The following is a 26,677-nucleotide window of genomic DNA, read 5'->3' as shown; positions in this document are numbered from 1 at the left end:
CGTGATATAAGAAGTAAAGTCTTTTTCAATAGTTCAGTTGAAAATTTTAAGTGTTTTGCAGAGAACAGAATTATAACTTCAGCAGTAGAGAATGCTTATTTTGTTAATGGTTACAAGATAATTCATAAGAGACTTTCACAATAAAAAGGTCAATCCCTTTGTGGAGTGAAATAAATTTTCAAGCCCTGCTAAAACCACAGCTCTTAATTACCAAGAGCGAATACCCAGGGATAACATCAGGGTAAGGGGCCAAAAAGTTCCTATCAATTGTCTTTTACAGAGATTTTTTTTTAATAGCTTCCCCCAAAAGGTGCATCAGTTTTCAAACACGAATAATTAAATATGTCACTGTTTAGTATTGCAGCAGCAGCTAAGTGTACCCTTATCATTTGAAATGTCTAAACACTAATAATAATATCTTGTATCAGAGTCTCTTCTTAATTACCCTCACCATAAATTTTAGAGTTTCATACAGAAGAAAGAAAAGTTTACCTAATATTTATTTAATCTCTCCCTGCTGTAAACCAGTAATTGGCTTTACTTTTTAAAAGATTTATTTAGTATGTATAAAGTGTTCTGCCCAAACATATGCCTGCATGCCAGAAGAGGGCACCAGATCTCATTATAAACAGTTATAAGCCACCATGAGGATACTGGGAATTGAACTCAGGACCTCTGAAGAGCAGCCAGCACTCTTAACTTCTGAGCCATCTTTCTGACACTTAGGCAATTATTTTTAAAAACCCAGATGAGAATGTAAGAAGCATTTTTAACCATGAGATATTATCTGTTGAAATAATTTCAAACATTATTTCATTAAGGTAGACCACTTTTGAAACAGAAGCATGATGCACTATGTAGCACAGGCAGTACTTTACGAAGGCCTTCAATCAGAGGAAAGAGGGAGACAACCAAGGTAGCGTTAACAGAAACCATCCATCCCTGGGACAGGCTAAGTAAACCTCATCAAAATACTTAGGAACATCTTTTTAATACTTGCATATAAATGAGGCATCTTAGAGAGGAAATCTAAATCTAAACACAACATGCATACATATTTCATCTCTGCCTTACACACACAGCCTGAAGATAAGCATTAGAGATTCTTGACAATTTATGTAAGAAACAAAATTTCATGGTATGGAATTTTCCCAGGATGTCATCATGTCAGCTCTCAAAGGGCTTCTGATTCTGAAGATTTCAGAGTTGAAATTTTGGATTTCGAAAGCTCACAGACAGATTTAATTATTTTACCACTTACATAGAAGCCACATTTTGAAATTTATTTACTCAACACTTAATTTTAATAGCCAGAGAAGTATCTGGGCTCAAAAATAACTGTCTCAATAAGATAAAGGGAAGAAAAATATAATATTTCTGAAAGAGCAAATCCACACAATTCTCAGACCAGGCAAACCTACAGAACTAAGAAAGAGCCAGCTATGAAATACAGCCCCTCAAAACTAGCCTTAAATGGGCCTCAGTGGTATTGTGTTACACATCTAAGACTGAGTATGGGGCAGGCTTGACTATATGCAAATACTTCATCAAGAAAAAGGAAGAAACAAACAAAAAGAGAAGACGGAACCTACCTTCAGCTTGGACCCATGAGGTATCAGGGGGGATTTGTTCTGCTTGGGTGGGATATACAGCTCCCATTTTCCGTATTCCAGCTTTTTATATGGGTGAGAAAATGGATTCCAACCACCTAAAAACATAAAAATCGTGTAACCAATAACTTGGGAGGACTATGAATTTAACGTAAGATATAACATAGTGCTGACCTGTAAAACTAACATTATTTTAGAAAACTGTTTTCTAATAATAAAGTGTTCTATGAGCCACTTAGAAAAATATAGGATAGTTCAAAATTTGTAAGAAATGCTTTTCTGGGGTGGCAAGATGCTTAGAGGGTAAAGGTGTTTGCCACCAAGTTTAATGACAGGAATTCAATCCCTGAGGCAAGCACAGCAGAAAGGACAAACCAATCCTACCATCTGATCCAGGACTTCATTACACATACCTTAATACAGACAGACATGCACAGACACACATACATGCCTACATACATGTACCTAAATATAAGTAAAAATAATTTTAAAACGCTTCTAAAAGTTCATCTTCAGTTTCCTCAAATCAAACACAAATTTTAGCATTTGCAAATGCACTTCCACATTTTAATCTATTTATCAGTAAACATAAAGTTAAAAAGTCATTTTAAATTAACACCAACAAAGGAAAATTACATGAGAAAGAAAGAACATCCTAGTCTATTAGATAAGGTGCACGCATGGTCATAAAAGTTTATTGAAATAATTCTTATGTACCCAAATTCATGAGAACATGAATTAGCTCAAATAAAATATACAGAAATAGCTCAAATAAAATACAGAGAAATGCATCAAAGATAAAGGTAGAGAGTTAACCTCGAATACAGAGCAATGGCTCACTATGCTCCTGATGAAGGAGAACCTCCCCTAGGAACAAGAGTCAACCCTTGCACACAGAGAAGCATCACAGCTACAACACTTAAGCCAATAGGAAAGCGACTGGTTATGCTTACTGCAAATAAGAGAAACACACCCCTAAATCATTCCCGCCTGTATGCCAAACCTGACAAAGCTGTAGAATCCCTAGGAAGAAAACAAACTGAGAAAGGTGTTTACAAACTTAGAATGGATAGGGAAGATTTCTGTTTCTCAAATGATCCATATACCAAAAAAAAAAAAACAAAAAAAAACAAAAAAAAAACAAAAAAAAAAACAAAAAAAACCAATTAATTAATTGGTTAATTAGTTAAAATGTTAAAGAAAAGACTGCTAAATTTGATCACTAAAACATAAGCTTATCTCCCTAATAGACTAGCAGTGCAATCTAACACCTGTATTCAATCATTTAGGGAACAGGAGAGAAACATTTGAAAAACATAACACAAGGAGCAAAGGAACGAACAAACCGAAAAGAAGAAGGCAAAGAAAACATCTAGGGGAAGAAGGTAAAAGTTTCCGAATATCAAACATCCAATAAGGACCTAAAAGAGGAAACTACAGAAGGTATGAACAACTGAAACAACTTGGTAAAAAATAATAATAATGAGCAAGCAATTTTTAAATAAGCTACAGAACGAGTAAAGCCTAGAAGATGGGCGAGTGACATAATAGGGTGTCACACAAGGAAGTTACAGCAGTCAGAGCCGACGAACATGAAACTACAAAGCTCATTTTCTAGGTGAACACAAAAAACACCTCTGATGCCAACTTCAAGAAATATGTAGAAAGTCATGGATAGAGATGTGCATGCTGTAAAACTATTAAAACTGAAATGAGAATTTGAAATAGCATCTACGGTGATTTTCTCTAAGATCGGAAAAAATAATATATACACCAGGCAGATGAAACAAGACAAGCAAAATATTTATCCCATGGAAGCCAGATGAACAAATATAGGACTTCTCTGCCTTTCCAAAAGTGTCATAATGAAAACTCATGATGTCAGGTCTCTGTGCAGAAACACCCGTTCAAGTAGCTTTCTTTGCTATCAATTATAAAGTGATGCGATCAGGCAAGAGCACATCAGATCTTCACCTATTGAGGGTTTCAAATACAGACTAGCAAACTACTTTCTGGGTTAGCAGTTCCGATTCACACTCGGACCAGCCACACAGTGGGGAGTATTCAACTACTCCTATCCTCGGCAGAACCAGGGATTATCATTTTAATAACACACCAAGCCTGTGTTGCTTAGCCAGGGTTCAAGGAAAGAATTGAGCTCTAGCACCTAAAGGATCCCCAGCGAGCAGTAAATAAACTCCTCTTCAGTGCATTAAGAACAGAACTTGTACCGTCTTTGAGAGGACCGAGAAAACAGACGCATCATTTTCTGTCTTCCATGGGTCAGATGCACAACCAGCATGCGAAAAGTTTTCTCTCATTATTTTTCTGGCTGGAACAATAATGTTTGATATACGCTGTTTTCATTTCTTTTCAAAACTCGGCTGTAATTGGGACACTGATTATCCTCTTTAACCTTATTGTTATTTGGGATAAATTGAGTTGTATTACATTTCCTCTTAAATTTCTTTCATTAATTTCTACTTTTACTGAAATGAAGATAATAGCGTGGCTTGCTTGGAGGTTTAATACAGTGGCAATCAAAGCATTTATTTATTTACCAACCTATTTACTTTTAGCAGTGGAAGCCATTCAATTTTCTTACAATAAATTTTGTAGAAGATTCCAACATGGAAACTATATAAAACAAATCAAAGCAGAAGTGCTCTGCTCGACACATCCCTCCACGCCTGTGCCCCTCTAACCGTCTACTCTCCTATCTGAGTCCAACACACGGGACTCAGCTCTTTTGTATGACATAAGTGTGTGGTGTGTGCCTGAGTGAGCCTATATGTGCAGATGTGTGTGGATACTTATCCATACAAGTATAAGCCACAGCAGGACATCAAGTATCTGCCTCTATTGCCCTTTGCCTTAGTCACTTATGCCATGATCTCACTGAAAAAGAAATTCAAGCCTTTCTGCTAAACTGGCTTCCAAGGATCTTCCAGTGTCCATCCTCAACACTGGAGTGATAGGCATGCTTGGTTGTGCCTGAGTTGGATATGGGAGCCGAGGATTTGAACTCAAATCATCATGCTTGCACAGGAAGCTCTCTTAGCCACAGAGCCATCTCCACAGCCCAGAATTCAGTTCTTAAAGTCTGAGAGCTGCTTGGGTGGAAATAAGAAAACTCGAGGGCTTCCCCTATCCATGTTGGTGAGACATTCTGGGTACAGCTTCTCTTAGTCCTAGAAGCCACAATGTCACAGCAAACACCCTGACCCTCAGAGAACTATGAGCAACTAAGGACTGCCCCAGGGAACAGCACACCAATGGGTTATCTAACTCCAAATGGTCAGTTCTGAAAACACACAAGTAACCGGTTGTATTCTGTATTTAACAGAATGTTAGATGTAACATCAATTCATGAAAAAGAAGAGGTGATGAATTTGAAAGGGAGGCGGGGGCAAGCCCAGGGACTATGTGGGTAAGTTTTGGAAGGAGTGTTTATTATACACTATACAAAATATTGATTTTAGGCAAATTTATAGGCAAAAATGTATATTGCTGCCTGAATACTGTAACAATTATAAAATGGCACTTAGAATACATAGCAGGATTCTTTTGAAAAAAAAAAAAAAAACTAATGTTTTAAAACTGAGAATGGTGTTACACAAGCTAGTTTTTAATTCTACTAAAAGTGTGGGAATTGTATACTTTAAATAGGTAAAAGGCATGCTGTAAGAATTATCTCATATTGAGAAATATCTGAATGAAACCGTTAAAAATAACCCAGAAACAAAGCTCAGGTAGCCTTCTTTTATTTGTTTGTGTTCATTGATCTTTGCCTTGGACTCAAATGAAGTTCTGTCAGAGATATTGTCAAGGAAAAGGCCACATAGGGAGACATATAAAAATTTAACACTAAGAAGTTAGCCTGGTCAATAGGTAGAATGAAAAGCCAAGTTTGATGGACAAAGATGTCTTTGAAGAGAAAATGACTTAAAGTTTAAAGGCTTGCCAAGGTAGGGCAATTTGAGGATCTCGGGCTGGAGGGAGCAGACAAAAGAGTATGAACCAAAAATAAATACGTATAACCATCTTTCTTTCCATCTAGAGCCCAAGCTAGGCACATCTGTACAGATTGTTACCAACAGATGCACACAAAGCTATTGACAATGACCTAAGAATTTATCTTGAGCTGGTATGGGGTTAAAACATGGAGACCCGCACTTAAGAGGCTGAGACAGGAATGCTGAGAATTTGAGGAAAGCCTGGGCTTACAAATGAGATTTAAGCCAACCCAGCTACACTGTCAAGAAAAAAAGGGGTGGGGGTGGGGGTGGGGGGTTAGAGAGATGGCTCGGTGGTTAAGAGCACTGACTGCTCTTCCAGAGAGTCTGAGTTCAATTCCCAGCAACCATGAGGTGACTCACAACTATCTATAATAGTATCTGATGCCCTCTTCTGATATGTCTAAAGAGAGCAATAGTTTACTCATGTACAGTAAATAAATAAATAAATAAATAAATAAATAGGCCTTATCTCAAAAATAAAAGGGGAAGGGGAAAAATGAAAAAAGAAAAAAAGATAATAAAACCAACAAACAACAAAAATCTTGCATCATAGAAATTCTAAACCTTAAAAAATACACTGGAATCGAAGTCATAGAGTTAACTATACAAAAAAGAGATAACACTAAGAACTGTCCAGCTAGGATGGTCAAGTAAAAGAAGTTATATGTTGATGTCTCCCATGTGAATAAATATTACTGACTGGGTCAGGGGAGTAGAACAGCCAAATATAAAAATACTATATGTTTTCTTTTTTTATAATAACAGGAGCCAAAGCCCAGAGTCTGTCTTATAACTAACGATAGAGGAATAGTTTTATTATGATGAAAAAACAAAACAAAACAACGAAAATATTACAATAGCAGTAAGTAGGTGGTCTGGTGAAAATGACTGCAGCAGCATTATGGAGTCTCCTTTTGCTGGGCATTCAATATCTGATCCAATTATCTCAGAAGTCCTATGCAGCATTAGAGTTTTCACTGGATGGATAATGAAGCCAGCTCAAAGAGCGGGGGTAGCAAGGTACAAGTCTCGGAGCTTCTACAAGGTCATGATCAGACTCCCATTTCAGCCTCTCCTCTTACTCTCTGACATACATAAGACATCTAGATCCAACTGTCTCCAGTAGAAATGCAGAAAACATCTGTCTCAGTCACCCTGGGCTGCAACAACAGACACTTACACTCTTTGCCCCCTCACAGTCCTAGGAAGCCAGGCAACAAGATCAGGGAGCAGGCATGCCAGGCTCTTAACAAGGAAGGCTCTTCTTCCTGCAGAGGAGTGCTATCTTCATGCTGCAGTCTCATAGGGGAGAAAGAAGTCTCTCTCCCGCGACTCCATGATTTAGAAGACACTCCTTCCATTCCTAAAGGCTCTCCCCTCAAGATCTAATTACATTCCAAAGACTCTAACTCCGAATGCTCGGGCCTCGGACATATATAAACACAGGCATGATAGAGCACTGCAACGCTCATAACACAACCTATGGCAGGCTCATAACTGCATTTTGCTTTTGCACAGTTTCTTGTCTTAGAACCTTACACTCTGAGAAACACATTTTGCATGCAATTTTGTGTGTGTTGTTGTTGATTAGTTTTCCTGTTTTGTTTTGGTTTTGCTTTGTCTTATGTTTGTTTGTGCTTTAGTAGGAAAGCTTAATCCTATATGTGTGTTCGCTGTAAGTCAGCCTGTGACTGCTGTACCACAGGAAGAACAGTCCAGGTGAGGGGGTCATATGGCCGGGATGTGTCATCATTCTCAGCTTCTAAGTAAGGGGCACATTGGTTAGTTAGGCTTCTCCCTGGAATGTCAAACTGGAATTCTTCTTGCGATGGTTTATTTTCTGTGCGATGATCTCACCTAGTCCAATATTGAGGTCTATTACTGGAGGTGGATTTGAACTCCTTTCCCTCCCACAACTATTTTCTGGGTGCAGAAAATGCAGGCCTGCTTGAGTCATCATGCCCATTTTCAACCTCAAACATTAGCAAGTCTTCTTACTGACAGTGAACCTAGCAGTAATCATGGCATATGAGCTTATGTGAGATAACAATAAAAAAAGGAAGAGCAGGATAAGAAAGAAGAGGAGGAGGAAAAATGGGAGGAAGAGGGAGGGAGGAAGTAAGGACAGGGGGAGCTGTTGTAGAGACAGACAGAAATAGATTCAAAGACAGACAGAGGAAAGAGGCACACAGAGAGAAATAGTTCATTTGATCCTATTGGGCAGATTTCCGTCTGTCTCAGCAATAAGTACAAATACCTGCAGAAGACAAGAGTTTACTATTACAGAGAAAACTGGAGCTGTCAGAGAAAAGGCCCCTCAGTAGGAAAGCCATCTACGCACACCACTTCCTGCTTCTGTTAACTGCAGAGGATACAGGTGACTATGATCTTCCTAACTCACTTCCACCAAGTTTCTATTTGATTGTTTTTGCTTTTGTTTCTGTTTTTATTTTAAAACAGGATTTCATACTGAATACTGAAGATGCCTTTTTTTGAAAGACTGGCCAAGGAAGCCCCAAGACCCACTGGTCCGAGGCTGGGGTGATGGGTAAACACGATGCCTGGTGTTTGATGCAGGGACTAGGGGTCTGAACTTGGGTTCTCATGTTTGCACAGAAAGAACTCTCCCCGGCCTCTGATTTTGATTTTATTTCCTTCTGCCCTTTCCTTAAGACTAATTCTTGCCTGAATTCATTCTTCATAGCTCTCTCAGTAGGTTATTTCAATGATTTTTTGATGCTCTGAGGATTCTGAACATCCCACCTCGGCCCTTTTGTTTCCAACATTCAAACACAATAAATTGGTACAGTGAGGCAAATTTTTCTTCACATCCAAGATATGAAGTGCACATCCTGGGCACTGACAGCCCAGGTTCTCAAATTCTTCCTCCATTTCTTCAGATCAGATCAGTGCCTAAAATGGCCCAAGCTGAATTCCTGGTGATTTCCAGATTTCCAATTCCCAATTCTTACTCTCAGATTTCAACTTACTTACATTCTCAGTGGAACACTTGGCCAAGCCTCCTTAGGCTCCAGTAAGCTACTCCAGTCACTGCTCTGAAACCACAGTGGTGCAAGGAATAAGAGTGTGTGCATATTTGAAAGCTAGGTCAGCTAATATAGATAAGAAGCAGTGAGTGTTAGTTAGTAGAGCTATCAACAGAAGAAACCCGGTAGAGGTCTCGCAGACACTCCCACACACGTGCTCGGACACATAGAGATACGCATGAATAAGTAATTAAATACGTCTTTGGGGGGAAGAAGTATTAGGACAGAAGTGAATGAAGGACAGCCTTTTCTTTATAAATGCACTTCAGGAAGGAGAGATGTGGCAATTCTATATACAGAGTGGAAGCAGCATAGAAAGAGGAAATGAGCACAGATTTACACTGTCAAACAGGCAAGGGTAAAAAGGAGTGAATGCATTGATCTGTAACATCACTTTTTATATTAACTTTTATAAGCACATATAAATACAAACAGCATTGAAGAGGGACACTTGGTGGCTTTTGAAATGTTACCTTTCACCTGGCTTCTGTTCTCTCAGAGAAATCAGACTAAGTGCTACGATAAAAGAGAACAGTGCCATGGTAAAATAAGAGCAGGATCCCAGACAGTGTGAGGAAAATAAATAGATAGGTAGAGAGTGGAGAGAGTGGAGTCAGAAGTGTGCAATCGATTTCTGTGCAGTTGGCAACCATGAATCTATACCGGACAAGCAGTGCTGCACAAGACCATGTGATTTTTTTCCCCCATAGTCCCAGAAGAAAAATTAGACAGTTTGATGTCTGCAGTGCTACAGATCTATAGAGCAGGCATGGTGGAAAGTCAAGGTTGAAAAGACATGAAATACTCAAGAGCAAAGGAAGGAGTCTATATAGAATCAAAGAAATGCAGTCAGTAGTCATGACACAGAATGTCGTGGACCTAGAGGTCTCAGCAGCTGGGACTAAATGGGATTAGAGCATATATATATACATACGTATATGTATGTATATATATGTATACATACATGTATATACATATATGTATATATACATATACATATATATATATACATACATACACACACACATATATATATATACATATATATGCCTGCCTATTCATAGTTCTATTTCTCAAAATAAACTTGGATGGAGATTTCCATTAAGTAACAGTAGCAGGGGTAACCTGCATAAGGTCAAAGTGGCCAAAATTTCAGCATAACTAGGGGAAAAACTAAAGCTCTGCCCCTTACTGAGGGCTACTGCCACTGCTGAGGGACAGAAAAGCCATTCTTTCTGTGATCATATTCCCACTGGTCAATTTCCCATGCTCCTGTGGATGGTCCCATACGTGGGAAGCACTAACTGATCGTAGTAGTTTTTTTGTTTATTTGTTTGTTTGTATTAATAGGGAAGAGAAAGAAAATGAAAAAACAGACATGAACATGGGAAGGAAACTTGTTGGGGATGTAGTGGAGTTCTGGGAGGGAAATGGGGGTATGATGTGATCATATTTCATTGTGTAGATGTATGAAACTCTCGAGAAGAAAATAATAATTTTTAAAAGAAGAAAAAAGGATTTATTTCCAACAATTTTCTTCAATTGTTCACTAGCAGCCTTGTCTCTCATCAAAATATCTCAAGTGCTTTCCTTCCTCTCCTTTTATTAGATGGTTAAAACACAGTCCCTCTCACTGATCCACAGATGAATCCGTGACGAGTGAGTACCACCACTGTTATAGGCTGAATTTTATAATATTGTGTCACACAACACATTGCTGTAAAGCTATAGCCAACTTGTGCATCAATAGGAATGACCAGCAGAATTCCCCCCCACACACACCTAAGTGGTTAGAGGAAACTGTTTTTAGTTCTATTTATTGTAAGGTATCTAAATTCAGAGATGGAGGTATAAGCATTGTGAGATCCATGTTATAATAAACCATAAGACAAAGTTGAGGTTTGTTTCTTATTCTGTGTTTTATTAAATTTCCAATGACCTGATTAGGTTAAAAGGGTCTGGACTTGGCACAGTGAGTCTCTCTTTTAAGAGAGGTTCTTAATATTCCTTGTTATAAATTTCAAAACAATATGTATAATAAATAGAATTTATATAATCCATGTAAATTAAATATGTTAAGTATGTACATAAATTATAAGTATTCAATATTCAATAACCTAACACAGAACTTCACACATAATTAAGAAGTCACCAATTATAAACTAAAATAATGTTCCAACTTTTTATGCCAAATCAAGATAACATTAACCTAATTGGGTAGTTGAAATCTTAATAAAAAGTAGAACTAATAAAAACCTCAACTTTGTTTGATAGGTTATCATAAGTGGTATTCTTCTTATACCTTAATAATATATAAATTATTTGTATTTTAGCAAATGAGATAAATTATTCAAAAACATAAAATATAGATGGTTATTTCTGTTAATTTTCAAATTAATCAGGATCTATATTAAATCTATAACTAAAAACAGCAAGAGCATATTAAATTAAAAACGATATGGCTTAAGTGTATTTATCATTTAAGATAGGTTCTTAATATTCTCTGTTATAAACTCCAAAATAACATGCATAATATATAGAAGTTACATAATTTGTATAAATTAGATATATATTATGTATGTACATAAGTTCTATTTATGTAGATTATTTCCACTCAACCAAACAATCTTCTATACATTTATAAAATGCTTAATTATCTATATATAAACACTACTGGCATCTAGAACAGCCCTCTATACATGATTTGTACATTTAGAGCATATATAGTATGTAATGAATTAGACTGTGTTCCTTCTTTTCTGAGCTCCAAAATCCAAGAGAAAGCTGAATCCCTTTTAAATGAACCAATGTGTTTATTAGAACCGTGGGGTGTAAGAAAACTTCAATTGCTGCTCTGTGTCATGCTGATAGAGGCAGAAACTCTCAGGTTAAACTTCTCTCTTTGTAGTACAAGTTTCAATTTGGATTTTTAAAAAGCTTGAGGCCATCATTTTTCACATCTTTTCCCACTCCCATTTCAGAAATCAGAGACTCAATTTCGGTAAAATACTGTCAAGTTATGTGGAGGCTTAACATGTTCAAGAATAAAGCCAACTGCCATTAAAGGTAATTCCATTAAAGAAACAGTTTAACTATTTACTAATATGGTTTTTAGCTTTTAATTTAAGAAAACTATATTTAATATAAATTAAGGCAAATAGTCTTGTAAAGTGAACTACTGATCGAATTCATAAAACTCTTAAATTTGAAACATAATCATTAACCTATTGTTCTAATTACATTCACCTGCTAAGGCTGCCCGCTCTGTTGTCTCGTCACCATACCACTGGTTTCCCAGGAATGAGGGCTTGGTTTTCCTGCACTACTCTTTGATCTGACGATACAACTAAGCTTCCTTTAGCTTTTCAGCTTTTCATGAGCACGAAAGGCTACCATACAGACATAAACCGCTTGTACTCATTATCCCTAAAATGTTTGGTGCCACAAGAGTTTTCTATTTCTACTCTTTTTATATTGAGAAGTACATATATTAAAAATAAAACAGACATGTTGATAATGGTACTCAAGACTAAATATAAAATTCATTTAGCTTTTATGTATATTTTATTCACTTAATACAAATTTTAGTAATTTCGTGGTTGAAATGAGGTTTCCTACTGTGAAATTTTCTCCTTGTAGACATTGGTGCTCAAGTTTTCAATAATGGAGTACTTCATACTAGAGGACTGAGGATTTGGAGTCTGCATTCCAGAACTTTAATACTCTAGTGATGGAACCATTAACATCAGTTTTTCCTGGGCCAACTGCTTTCCACAGAGCACAGTGGGACTTCTAGAACAACAGAATGACATTTTCTCTAGCACTCTGTAGACTTGAGTGCTCTGAAGCCACGAAATCACCATGGTGGTCTGAAGGGGAATGGTTTCCATATGCTTAGATATTTGAATACACAGTCCCCAAATGGTGGAACTGTGGAGGGAATAGGAAGTGTGACCTTATGGGAGAAAGAGTGTCACTGGGAACCAGCGTTGAGGTTTCAAGTTGCCTGTGCCAAAACCAGTCTGCCTCTGCTTCTGCCCCCTGACCTCTGATGCCAACTCCTTATTCCTGCTTCCAGCCTTTGCCTGTTTAACTTGTTTAAAGATTAGATAGATAGGGGCCATCCCTGCCTGTCTGCTGCCATGATGGTCATGGACTCCACCCTTTGAACTGCAGATTCATCAGTAGAACTCTCAGCTTCTTTTCCAGTACCACATCTGCCTGCTGGCACCATGCCCCCTGCTATGGACTGACTATAGCTCTGAAACTGTAAGCTAGCCCCAGTGAAATGTTTTCTTGTATGAGAGTTGTCATGGTCATGGTGTCGCTTCACAGCTATAGAACACTGACTAAGATAGTATCCCTGTTAGGGTAATAAGCGGAGATACATAGCAAGTGTGGAAAGGCCCACACTAAAAGACAGTGTGACCAACTCACAGAATGGAACGCAGATGAATGAGAGAGGAAGGAAACATGCAGGTGCAACAGGTCCCTTGTCTTGCTGACCGCCACAATGGCAGTTGCTCTGTCATACCTGACATTCCTTGCTGTGATGGATGGATACCCCTGAAACCATGAGCCAAAATAAGTACTTCTTCATTTCTAATTCCTCCCTCAGGAATTATGACTACAGCTGTGGAAAACTAGTTAAAACCACCATGTTCACTCCACTGATTACATACGAAAAAGTTAGCAAACCTGAAATAATTTCAACTGGAAACCTTTCTTCTCCATGCAAGACATTCAGAAGTTAACACCACGAGGGAATATTCTTCACAATATAGACTATACTATGCATAGTATTCATTTAAACTTTTGGGAGATTCCAAAAAGCAATACAAAATTAAGGCATAAAAAAAGCATTTACTCTGAAGGTGCTTCATGGAAAGCAGCATGCTGAAAGCACTCGGAAGCAAACTTCCATTTGATCTTACCAGCAATCTAACACTGTATATAGCAAGTTCTTCCTGCAAGGCTAATGATGGAAGTCGGCAACAAAATATAGTACAGATGAGGATAATCCATCTGCTTACAACAATGGTTTCCAATTTTCTGTACGCCTCACAGGAGCATGCTTTCTTACTAAGCCTCTGAGAGTGAATGAATCTCAATCTTCATTGAGAAAAGATTAACAACTCTATAATGTTGCAATTACCTTCAGGGTAATGATGGTATATTTACAGGAGATTTCAGCTTGTGATTCCTCATCCTGTGGAGATGAGGAAAAAGGAGAACAAATACAGACTATTTTCTAAAGAAGTCACTCCTTTCAAAATGAAATGAAAGGCGTGGTGAATAGGCTTAGCTTTTGACAGAGTCTGTTTTGACTTAATATGTACAATTAATCTGAGATACTTTTGTACTACTCAGCATGGCCTAACCATAAAAATAATAAATAATAATAATAATAATAATAATAATAATAAAGTTTTACTTCCCATGTTTGATAAATCACCTAAAGGAAAAAGTAGGCAAAAGAGAATGAATAAAGGATAAAGTAACAACTTCTAACTTCAGAATCCTCAGACTACAGGGTTAATACTCAGTTATGAGCTGATGGGCAGGAACCATAGGTGTGATCAGATTGTGGCTACAAATCTTATCCCATCTCTGTTCCTCCTGCTTCTGTCAGGCAGGCAGATTGGCATGGCCGCAACACCTGGTTGGAACGGAGAAAGCATCTGTGTATCCTGAAATGAGAAGATGCAGACCCAAGGAAGAGGAAGGCATGAGGAGGAAGGGTGGTGCGGTAGTTGCTATATTCACTTCTCCATGCACCATAGTTTCTTCCATACTTGTTTTAGTAGAAACACTGAGACTGAAGCACAGAGCATGTGTCAGGTGTTCTGATTTCCTCTGGGCAGCCTTAAACCAACTTGGTACGGGACAGCTTGTAATCTGGCCAATATATCTGAACAATATACAGTCCCGCATGTGTGTTTTTATGCTTTAATAACTTACTTTGTCATTCACTATAACTTAAGAAGACTAATAGTCACTGGAGAGTGCTAAAACAAGAAGCTAGTCTACCGGTTAATAACATTAAAATATTAGTACAGATCAGCAGCTGTGCCACTGAAATACAAGGGGAAGTGAGAAGGTATGGTCTTACTTTATTGTTCTATTCAGAATTGGCAAGTCTGGTTACTTTCTCCAGAAGGGAAATATAAATTATATCTATCCAACAAGTAGGTAATAAAATTCTCTCAAAAAGTTTTTCATGTGTTCACTATAATATTTCAATTAGAATATACCTTTTGGTGACTAAACTTTATAAGAAATTCATATTAAAGACAAGTCCTGAATACCAGTTAAATACAAGCTAATGATAAATTTAATTTAAGATTTTTAAACCTATTTCTAACTTAAAGGTTAAGCAATCTACTTTTAATTAAATACATCTATAGCAACCTAATTCTAAATCTTAGGGTTTTAGAACCCAATCTTTTTGTGATAAGAATATTACTGAAACTCATCTGCATTGAATGACACTCTTCCATTCCTCAGGCTTGCTGAATCCATTATCTCTCTCCTGGGAATGAATGCATTGCTGTGACAGATGATGAATAAGATATATAGGACAAATGATGCACTTTTTCATTTAAAAGACTAAAAAGGAAATTCACTTTAGTCTCCTTTCTGCCTAGTTTCATTAAAATCTAAATACAGCTATTCTAAGAGATTTTTTTTTTCTAGCTCAGTTCAGTTTGGAAAAAAAAAAAATGTCTCATGCATCATTTAAATCAATTATAGATTCTCCAGAAATATCCCACAAAAGCTTATTTTCAAATCTTTTGGCTTAAAAAATAAATGTGTAACTTATCAGCAAACTAAATATTCAAAACGCTTAAAAGGTAATATGAAAAACATACTATTTACACATGTCAGAAAATTAGTCTTATCATTTGTTCTTACTTTAGAGCATGGTTTCAAAAATGTCTTCCAGTTTTAGTTACCTTTCTATTGCTGGGAAGAGGCACCATGACCAAAACAACTTAGAAAAGAAAGCATTGGATTGGGGGCTTGCTTACAGTCTCAGAAGAAAAATCCATGAACATGAGAGCGTCGTGGTGGGGAACATGGCAACAGCAGGCAAGCAGAGCACTGACACAATAGCTGATAGCTTATATATTGTGACAGTAACCCAGAGGTAAGGGAGGTAAAGGTGGGGAGAAAGAAGAAGTATGAGGAGAGATAAAGAGGAAGTAGGGGAGAAGAGAGAACCAGAGAGCTGACAGAGCACTAACTGGAAACAATGTAGGCTTTTAAAATCACAAAGCCCAACCCCAATAAGGCCATGCCTCCTAATCCTTCTCAAACAATTCCACTAACTGAAGACCAAGCATTCAATCATATGAGCCTAAGGGTGCCATTCTTATTTAAACCCTAACACTTCCCAAATTCTTTACTAAAATATACTCATAAGGGTTACTTTTACAAATGTATTTTTAACTAAGATGTCACATACAAATGCCAACAAATACTTAGAATAGGAACAAATGTTCAATATAGTGTTATTATTTTATGTGGTTACCATTCATTCACACACTTACTAGATAAGAATATTTTTACTCTCATTTACATTGTAGAATTTACAATAAAGTATAGGATCTGGCATATAAACAATACTGTACCTAAGATGAAGAAAGTAGTGTAATATGAAGGAAAAGTTATTATATTGTACACCTGCTCCACTATTGTTAGGTAGAAAATAGTTAACGCATTTAACTAATACAATAACTTTAAGAAACTTAGGAATCTTTCATATGTTTTTAAGCTAAGGAAAATGTAAGACAAAATGAATTTATAGAATTTATATAGGGTTTAGATGCATAAATTATCTTATGTCAATTGCTTGATAATATTTTAGAAGCCTCTGATAGATTATTCTCTAGCTAGCAATTTGCATTTGTGGAAGCCTGAAATCGATTCGCTGTTCAGCATCAGATACTAGGTTATCTGGAGTAACAGACAGGAAGTGAGGAAGAAGGAAGAGGAAAATAAGCAAGAAAGAAAGAAGGGAGGAGTCACCAAATGAAGGGGTCACAGCCTCCATCTCAGGAAGCAGGAACATATCTCCAATAAGCCAATTAAATGGGACAAATCCGTAGTGAAAGACAGAAAAGGTAGGTTTACACAATAGGTCACCTTACCAAGAGGGGCAAAGTGGTCAAGAGATTCCCCTCCCCTCCCCACTGTCCAGTTCTACCCTGTGACCCTGACAGGAAAGGAGACTTTACTTAAAAAACACGAGAAACAGATAAATAACTAAGCCCTCTGACCTAAGCGTGTCTCTCTGTGTACCACTGTCTCGACTTCAAGTCTTTCTCCACCAAGGTCAGGCAAGTTCATCAAATAAGCAGTAAAATCTTTCTACGGGAAGCAAGTTCCACCTCCGGTTAAAAAAAAAAAAAAAAAAAAGTTCTTCTGATGAACGCCCCCAGGCTTCTGTACTTCCTTCCCAGCAAGACACTCTGGAGTAAATTCTAATTTCCTATGGCCCCTTTTCAAATGCTTGTGATATCTACAGGGAGAAGCAGAAGTGTCTCATCAGACTAAATTCAGTCCTACTAGACTGTCTGGTTACAAAGGAATCAATACACACACACACACACACACACACACACACACACACACACACACACACACAAAACAGAAACATGCTTTTGCCCTCTTGTTTTCTCTCCCCTTCCCTCATTTCTTCCCATTCCCTTCTCCCCTCTCTCTCCACTTGCTCATGGCCGGCCTCAATGACTCCTTCTCTCCTTCTTCTCCCCTTCTTCCCCCCCCCCTCTGCCTTTCTCTACCTCTAGTACTCTCTTAACTCCCCTCCCCATGCCCTTAATAAACTCTAGACTAAAAAATTTAAAACAATTAAAAAAAAAACAGAAACAGAACTTTTATTCCTCTGAATATACAATGTAATACTATTTCACTGTGAGGTAACTTACAAAAACTTTTCTTAAAAACATGGCTGTTATGGTCTGTTCCTTTAAATTACATTCAGGAAAATCTCAGTACAATGCTGGCTAATCTCAAACTCCCCATGCAATGAACAACTCAGAAGTTCCTCTAAATTTCTTAGACTAACTCAGAACCCTGGAGCCTGCATGTTCCTCTTTCATAAAGTCATTATCCTGGCATCTACTTCAGGACCGAAATAAATTATTTGATATATTTATTGAGTCATGTTCTATCTGATTGAAACCCCTACTTGAGGCAGTTTGAGACAAAATGTTCCTGCTTATAGAAAGAGAAAAAAAAAAAAAGTAAGATCTATTGTCTACTGCTGCCTAGAAAGGAGAATTCTTTGTACAAAATCTAAGGTGAGCCAGCACTTCTCCAGTGTTCCATCCCACTACCAGCGTCCCCATAAAAGCAACTCCATATATGTAGAGACCAAGGGAGCTGGCAAAACAATTAGAGCAGAGAAGGATGGGGAAATGGAAACAACCAAGGCAATACAAGAGAATTTCAGATGTATGCTCACACACACAGTAACTAATTTCCACGTAGTAGTATTCACAACAGACAAAAGTAGAAACCAAATGTTGATTAACTCAAGTAAATATATAAACATATCAATTGGCCACAAACACACACACACACAAACTGGGATTACAGGGGATTAGCACATGTCACAAATATGGATTGGGAAACTTAATACTAAGAGAAAGTAGCCAGAGACAGAAGTACCATGTCACGTGGAGAATAGCTATGTGGTCTGTGTTGGAAATAACCAAGTGCTCTGTAATTAGACCATAATAATATTCATATACCATATCATACATTGTGCAGGCTAGTCTTATGTCAACCTGACATATGAATTAGACTTTTCTGAAAGGCAGGAACCTCAATTGAGAGAATGGAGCTGTAGAGAATTTTCTTAGTTAGTGACTGATGGAGACGGTGGGGGGGGGGTGCAGCCCCACTGTGGACAGTACCATTCCTGGGCTGGTGGTCTTAAGTTCTATAAGAAAGCAGAAACCCTCTATGGCTTCTATATCAGCTCCTGTCCCCAGTTCCTGTCTCGACTTCCTCCAATGATGAACTGCAATATGGAAGTGTAAACCAAATAAGTTCTTTCCTCCTCTTTAGTCATGGTGCTTCACTGCAGCAGGAGCAACCCTCTTACACGCGTTCGCTACCAGCCAGGAAGAACGCAACAAACCGGAATCTTCTGCGGCAAAACTTTATTGCTTACATCTTCAGGAGCCAGAGAGCAAGAGAGCAAGAGCAAGAAAAAGAACAAGAACAAGAAAAGCAAGAGAGCAAGAATGAGAAAACAAGAGAAAGAATGGCAAAACCCCGTCCCTTTTAAGGAGAATTATCCTCCGCCTAGGACGTATTACTCCCTGATTGGCTGCAGCCCATCGGCCCAGTTGTCATCACGAGAAAGGCAGAACACATGGCGGGAAAACTGCCCCTGCACGTGTGCAGATTATGTTTACCACTTAGAACACAGCTGTCAGCGCCATCTTATAATGGCAAATGTGAGGGCGGCTTCCCACAGATCCCCCTTTTCTTTTAATAAGAGCAATAGGCCACCCATATTAATGAGAGTGGAGATAGAGGTCAAATCCCCAGTGTGCAGGTAAAGGAGCCATGTACAGGATTAGCTCTTAGGCTCACAGGCTTTTACCCAGAGCAACCCTGACCTGCTCCCGTGTCGTTTTTCCTGGGGAGAAGGACACTTGGACACTCAACCTTCTTGAAAGATGACATGTCTCCCTAGAATAGGCTCATATGTGCCGCAGAGCCCTTCTACTGCAGTGCTTAGCCGTGCAACTCTCTCGGGCTGCTGAAGCACACTCACTCTATCCCGTGCAATGAGACTAGCCTCATGGGGTGCAAGAGCTGAGTGGCCAGCGACCTATTGCTTAAGCATAGATATATCAGGGGAAGCACCATGTTCTAGTACTGCAAGTGCCTGGGCAATAACCACCTTGTCTCTCCTAGTTTGGGCCTTAAGCTTACAGACCAACCAGAGAAGCAACACTAATCCACAGCAAAGTGTATCTCCAAATAATATCAATCCCACCCATACCCATTCTTTAAAGAAGGAAAATGCTGAGGAGATCCAATTGGGTAATCCTTTGATCAGGGACAGGTCCAAGCGCGTGGAGTTGACCTGAATGATGGCAATTCTCAATTCCCGAAGTGTCTGTTCAAATTCAGCCGTCCAATTCTGTAACATATACTGAGAAAGACTTTTTGACAAATTAGCTGCCCTAGTAAATTTCTCATACTGAATGGAAGTAACGCATAATGAGGGGTCCCCCAAGCTCCCGACAAACCCTGAGCCAGTCTTGTAAACCTTTGTTCTTTCTTGGGGCTATGGCCGCTCTGCATTCCTGCGTGGCTTGCTCATAAATGAGCTGTTCTACCAGAGGTGCGGCTTGCTCTGAATCTCCAAATATACGCTCTGCTGCCTCTGTCATTCTGGCCACAAAATCTGAGAATGACTCCTGAGGTCTCTGGACGATCTTTGTTAGTTGTCCAGTGGCTTCACCTGCTCAGGAGAGCACCTTCCAGGCCCTAATAGCCTTTTCATCTGATTCAGAACTATTAAGAACTGGCTCCTTGAGCTCATCTAGTGATGAGTATAGTCTCCTTCTCCTAGAGACCTCCGCTAATTGATCTTTTTTCTTTTCCTTCCTTCTAATCTCTCCCCAGGTATTCTTACCTGACCTAAACTTTTCCTCAGGTTCAAGACCCGTGGAAAGGCCTGTATACTTATTTTGTGTACCATATTTCCTCTTTGCTCCTACTCTCTCTCCCCGCTTTACTTCTGATAGATTGCCCTGAATTTCATCCAGAATTTTCAGCCCTGCCTTAACCGCTTGATAACATGTGAAAAGGAACAAAAAGGCTCCTAACACTAGAGAAAGTTCAAGGCCAAACATACCTTGTAAAGCTATTTCCCACTTTACTTCTGATAGACTGTCTTGAATTTCGTTAGAAAGTTCAAGACCAGACTTACCTTGTAAAGCTATTTCCCACTTTACTTCTGATAGACTGTCTTGAATTTCGTTAGAAAGTTCAAGACCAGACTTACCTTGTAAAGCTATTTCCCACTTTACTTCTGATAGACTGTCTTGAATTTCGTTAGAAAGTTCAAGACCAGACTTACCTTGTAAAGCTATACTTACGGGTACCCTGTTCCCCAGCTGAAGAGTTCTGAATTCACGCAGTTGAATCCTTCTCAACAGTCTGTGTTGCGGGAACACTTCATTACCACCGTTCCCCAGCTGAAGAGTTCTGAATCCAGGCTGGATCCTTCTCAACAGTCTGTTTTACGGGAACACTTCATTACTATGACCCGCAGTTCTGGTTCCGGAATGAGGGATCTTCCTTGCGCCGGTGATGGTAACCGTCCCAGGTCTTCTCGTCCCGGGTCTTCTCGTCCCAGGTCTTCTCGTCCCGGGTTTTCTCGTCCCGTCCCGGGTCTCAGCACCAACTCTTACACGCGTTCTCGACCGGCCAGGAAGAACACAGCAAACCAGAATCTTCTGCGGCAAAGCTTTATTGCTTACATCTTTAGGAGCAAGAAGCAAGAGCAAGAGAGTGCAAGAGCAAAAGCAAGAGCCAGAGCAAGAGAGCAAGAGAGAGAAAAAGAACAAGAACAAGAAAGCAAGAGAAAGAACAAGAAAGCAAGAGAGAGAAAACAAGAGAGAGAGAGGCAAAACCCCGTCCCTTTTAAGGAGAATTATCCTCCGCCTAGGACGTATTACTCCCTGATTGGCTGCAGCCCATCGGCCCAGTTGTCATCACGAGAAAGGCAGAACACATGGCGGGAAAACTGCCCCTGCACGTGTGCAGATTATGTTTACCACTTAGAACACAGCTGTCAGCGCCATCTTATAATGGCAAATGTGAGGGCGGCTTCCCACACAACCCTAAGCAAAGCATGCATACATGCTAAACTCATTAATTTTACATTGTAAGATTATCACTCTACTCTGATAGGTTAAAAATTAAGACAAAAGGAAGCACCCAAGAACTAACTAACTCTCTCTCTCTCTCTCTCTCTCTCTGTCACCTCTCTCGATGGTTGCTAGGTAGTAACTTCTTGTATAAGCATCTCAATGCTTAAGGATTTTCATTCTTTCTCAAAAAATACCGTTATTTTCAGGTTCCTAAGAGAACATGTTAGGTACTTCTACTACCAACTACAAGCGGCCAATATGACTGAATTCACTTTTCTCAGAAATCTATCAAGAGGAGGGGCTTTGGAAATCTAAACTAAAGCTGATAAACCCACATTTTCATAAGAAAAAGTGCTTAAGATGTAATAAAATGGTAGTTTATTTTACCACAAAAAAAAAACAATTTTTCTTGTCTTAAAATACATTCATATGTTTATACAAAAAAGAGTTCATAAGAATTAACAATGTAGTTTGTATACCCAGTGAGACCCTCATGGGAAAATAAATTTTCCTTTGTGAGTAGTTATTAGTCTGGAATAGCCTCTGGGTTAGGGAGCCCATCTGGCTTAGACCTGTTCATACTGCCACAGTCTCTGTGAGTCTCACTGGGTATACACAGCACACCTAAGGCCAGGCCCCATGCTCAAACAGAAACAGCCAACACAAAAGTGACTCAGTGGGATTTGCGGAAGATTTTTGTTTCACAAGGCTTTTCCTGGGCATATTTCTTTACTCCCAGATCATTTGCTTATACAGTTCGGTTTCTGGATTTGTTTTTTATGGATTTTCTGCATGTGCCAATGTGCAAGTCTCAGCATCTGTATGTGTGTTTTGTACTTGGGGGTGGGGGGGGGGCTTGTTTCTGTTTGGTTTTGTACAGATTTAGATCCCAGTTAGAGCTCTAGGTTTGTTTGTTTTTGTGGATTTGGGTGGGTGTGGAGGGAAGGAAGAATTGGGAAGGGTTAGAGAAAGAGGATACCATAATCAAAATATATTGTATTAAAAACAAAAACTAAAACGTGAAGAATTCAAGCTAGTATGCAGAAAAAGAAGGTGGATTTGAGACAAGCATGAGACGAGAAACCAGCTATAGCATCAATCCTCAATGCTTCACAAAAAAAAAAAACCCAAAATGACAGACATATGCTCTGAAGGTAAATATATGTGGTTTGGGGGTGGAGATAGGTGGGGAATGCTGTCCACCTTTGATAGGTAAGCCACATTTCTATAAACCCTTTCCACAATGCAAAATGATTCTAAGGCATTTGCTGTCTGCAGCATAAAAAGGAAAATACCAACAAATTAAGCTGGAATTTTCTTAGGTGTCTATCACAAATGACACGTTCTTTGTTCGAAGTTAAATGAATAGCTGCATTGTGATCACAAGGCTGAAAATGTTGATCTATGTTAAAAATCTGTCACAGTCCTGGATCGATGTGACGATCATAACATAGAGCATCCCTCCTCCAAGAAAGCTTCTGAAATAATATAAGAATGATATACCTTTGTGTAACTAAATGGTAAGTTTAATAAAATCATAGACACAATTGTACAAATTTCAATAGACAACTGGTAAAAATTCATTTTAAAAGTTTACAGAGCACACATCCCAGTGAAATATCAAAACTTTAAAACTAACAGGAAGTGCCATCTTATCCACACAGCATAAAATTTTAAGAGGATTTTTACAAAAAAGGCAATCTGGTGATAGAAAATTACTACTTATGTCATGCAGTTCAAAATCTCCCTTCAAGCATTAAGGTCTCTAACAGCAATCTTCTAAAATCCTAGGAAGGATGCATCTCCACAAATATAATCCCATTAAGCATTCCAACCAGACTCTGTGATCTAGCCCAACTGGAGTCTGAAACTGTACATGGAATAAAAATATTAGTTAAAAACGGGACAAGGAAAACAGAGACATGTGTCTATACATATACGATTTATACAAATAAATCTTTTTAAGAGAAAATATGGACATAAACATAGGTCCACCCATCTTCTGATGGAAAGCTGAAACCAGGTTTTTCAGGTGGACTGTGAGCTGCCCTGCTTCACAGAAACAATAAAGTCAGTACAAGCTCCACAGCTTCCGGGTCCATTTCAATTACAGTGGAATGAAAGGTGTAAGATGTATGGGATGGGGGGAAGCACTTAAAATTCATTTAAATGTATATCTTCTCTCATCTCACCTGCACATAATTTATTTCTTCCAAGTTATCCTTGTTCAGACTTTGCTAATACCACACGAGTTTATTTTCTGTCATACGCATAGCTCATCATTTCCTATAATATTATGGCACGGAATTGTAATGAAGAGAATTATCATTCACAGGATGGTGGATGGGAGGGAGTGTGCACTTCACAGGATGCACAAGAGGCAAGAGGTAGACGCACACTGCATGCATGTAACAGGAAGGAAGAAATCCACTCCCGGGGCTCACGGTTCTGTGGCAGTCAGTGGCCACTACTTACAGGGTGTCTATAAACAGAAGCAAATGCACTCAATCCAATAAACAGAAGAGGGGCTATAGAACCAGCATCAAGTTGGGAAAGTGAGAGGAGGTACTGAGAACTTTCTACAAAATGCCTCTTTGCTGATTGCTTATTTTGGAGTTGCAGTTGTTACAGAGGACATTTCTCAGCAGGGACACTGTTTTGGTAAGCAGCCCTTTAATGCTTTCCTGACCTAGCTTGCAATTTGCCACCCCTCTGCCAAGCACTTCCCAGAATAGTCCTAAAACCCTGCTTTAGAGAAACATCAAAACTCCAGTAAGCAAACTGAAGGTAAGCCACGTAAAAATGCACAGGAAACTTATGCAGAGTTGAGAATATACCAGGCAAAGAATTCCTTCGAAGCTCTATTGGAACCCCTAAGTCAGAAACCAAGAAACTTCTAAACAATCTAAGTAGAGCATTCTCCTGCCAGTCCAACTCCCTTCCCTCAGAAAAAAATTAAAGTCAGAGACTATAGTGAAATCTGCAAAATGGATACGTGATATACAAAAGTGTGACTGTTTTCTAGGATCATATACAGGCATGTGCTATACAATGACATTTCATTCAACAACTAAAATATACATGCACCTGTGTTCCCTGAGATAATACAGTATAGTGATCTCATAGTCTCCATCTGGGTAGGTACATTCTATGGTGTTCCCATGGAAACAAGATAACAGGAAACCAATGGTTATAACAAACTGTAGCTGTATCCTTGTCCTTAAGGGACAGGTGGCTGTATTCCTGACCCTAATTTATTGAGTATCTCTGTGAAACACTATCCATCCTCTAAGGATGCCTCATTGACATAAGGCTGGTCTGGAATATGGTGATGAAGGCTAAGTACAAATCACATTTGGCACCTAAGTCAAAGCTTTTAGAGCCACCCCAGGATGCTTCCACTGATCTTTCTCTCCCCCCCCCCCCCCCCGCCGCCCCCGACCCTGACTACCCATCTTTCTGGAGATCAGCAATGTCCCAAGGAGATGCTTCTCCATTATCGTGGATTCTTCAAGGAATCACACACACAGGGCAGAGACACAGCTGACTACTGAAGCCAATGTGAGTGGATCTGCAAGGCTTTGTCTTTATAAGCTGCTCAAACGTTGGAGTTGTCTATAAGACACCACACTGTAGTGGGAGCTGACAGTCAACCATCTTAGATTAGGGAAAGGAAGCTAATACAAAAGCAAGTGATGGCAGAATTGCAGTGTTTGATTTATAAAATAGTTATAAACTAATCAATATAGTCACTACGGGACAGTGCCCCTCAAGCTATAATGCTGAATCAATTATACTACTGTAGAATTTGGAATCTATTCTAGATCACACATAAAATTAGGAAGATGACATGATAGCCAAAAAAAAAACTTTAATAATTGAAGTTATTTCAATATTTTTTACAGTGCCCTAGTCTAAATAGCATTGCAAGTACCATTTCAGGTTGTTACCATACCTGCCAGCTCCCTGCACGCGTGCCCCTTTAAAGTGGGTGAAAGAAAATGAGAAAATTGTCTTACTTTCCCTCAAATAAAGAAAATAGATGTACTTTGTAAAATGTGAAGTTCTTTGTCAAGAAGTTTTTAAAACACAGATGGCAGGCCAGCAGGATGGCTCAACAGGTAGAACTGAATACCACTCAAGTCTGAGGACCTAAATTAGATTCCCCAGATCCAAAGGCAGAAGGAAAAAACAGATTCCAGATGACTGTAGTCCAGCCCCACACACACACACACACACACACACACACACACACACACACACACACGCCACATTAAAGCTCATACACACACAAATAATAAATTAAATTGTTTAAAAATAATAATAAATGGTACTAGCTAGGTCTTCCTCGGTTTGGACAAAGCTAACTATATTAATTTTATGAGGTCTGACTCCTTCTGAAATGGATTTGGTAATTTCTTAGCGTTTGAAGGTGCATCTTCTCTTTAGACTGTAGCGCTGAACACGGTAGAGATGCATCACGTTTGTAAAGAAGGACCCAACGCAAGCCAGGCAGGAAACATCAAGAGAGCATCTTTGTTTCCCATGGAACCATGAGAAGGGGCCTCATTATGGAACTCAGTGGTATTTCCAAACTCAAATCCTTCCTTTTAAATACCAACTTAGTACAATTTCTTTCTTATTTTTTAAAATATTTTTTATTATTACGTATTTTCCTCAATTACATTTAGAATGCTATCCCAAAAGTCCCCCATACACCCCCCCACTTCCCTACCCACCCATTCCCATTTTTTGGCCCTGGCATTCCCCTGTACTGGGGCATAAAAAGTTTGCGTGTCCAATAGGCCTCTTTTTCCAGTGATGGCCAACTAGGCCATCTTTTGATACATATGCAGCTAGAGTCAAGAGCTCCTGGGTACTGGTTAGTTCAAAATGTTGTTGCACCTACAGGGTTGCAGATCTCTTTAGTTCCTTGGATACTTTTTCTAGCTCCTCCATTGGGGGCGCTGTGCTCCATCCAATAGCTGACTGTGACCATCTACTTATGTGTTTGCTAGGCCCCGGCCTAGTCTCACAAGAGACAGCTATATCAAGGTCCTTTCAGCAAAATC

The 26,677-nt window shown here is 38.9% G+C and overlaps 1 protein-coding gene across 1 annotated transcript in view; it reads right to left on the bottom strand.

Moving 5' to 3' along the window:
- The window catches only part of Gbe1 (glucan (1,4-alpha-), branching enzyme 1), a 255,772-nt gene that overhangs the window by 166,279 nt on the left and 62,816 nt on the right, over positions 1-26,677 (bottom strand). Inside the window, exon 3 of the mRNA NM_028803.4 lies at positions 1,593-1,708. Within this exon, the coding sequence (NP_083079.1) occupies positions 1,593-1,708 (116 nt within the window). The remainder of the gene's footprint in view (positions 1-1,592; positions 1,709-26,677) is intronic.

This window comes from Mus musculus, chromosome 16 (genome assembly GCF_000001635.26).
Source record: "Mus musculus strain C57BL/6J chromosome 16, GRCm38.p6 C57BL/6J".
Taxonomy (NCBI): Eukaryota; Metazoa; Chordata; class Mammalia; order Rodentia; family Muridae; genus Mus; species Mus musculus.
This window is presented reverse-complemented; position numbering and strand designations above follow the sequence as displayed.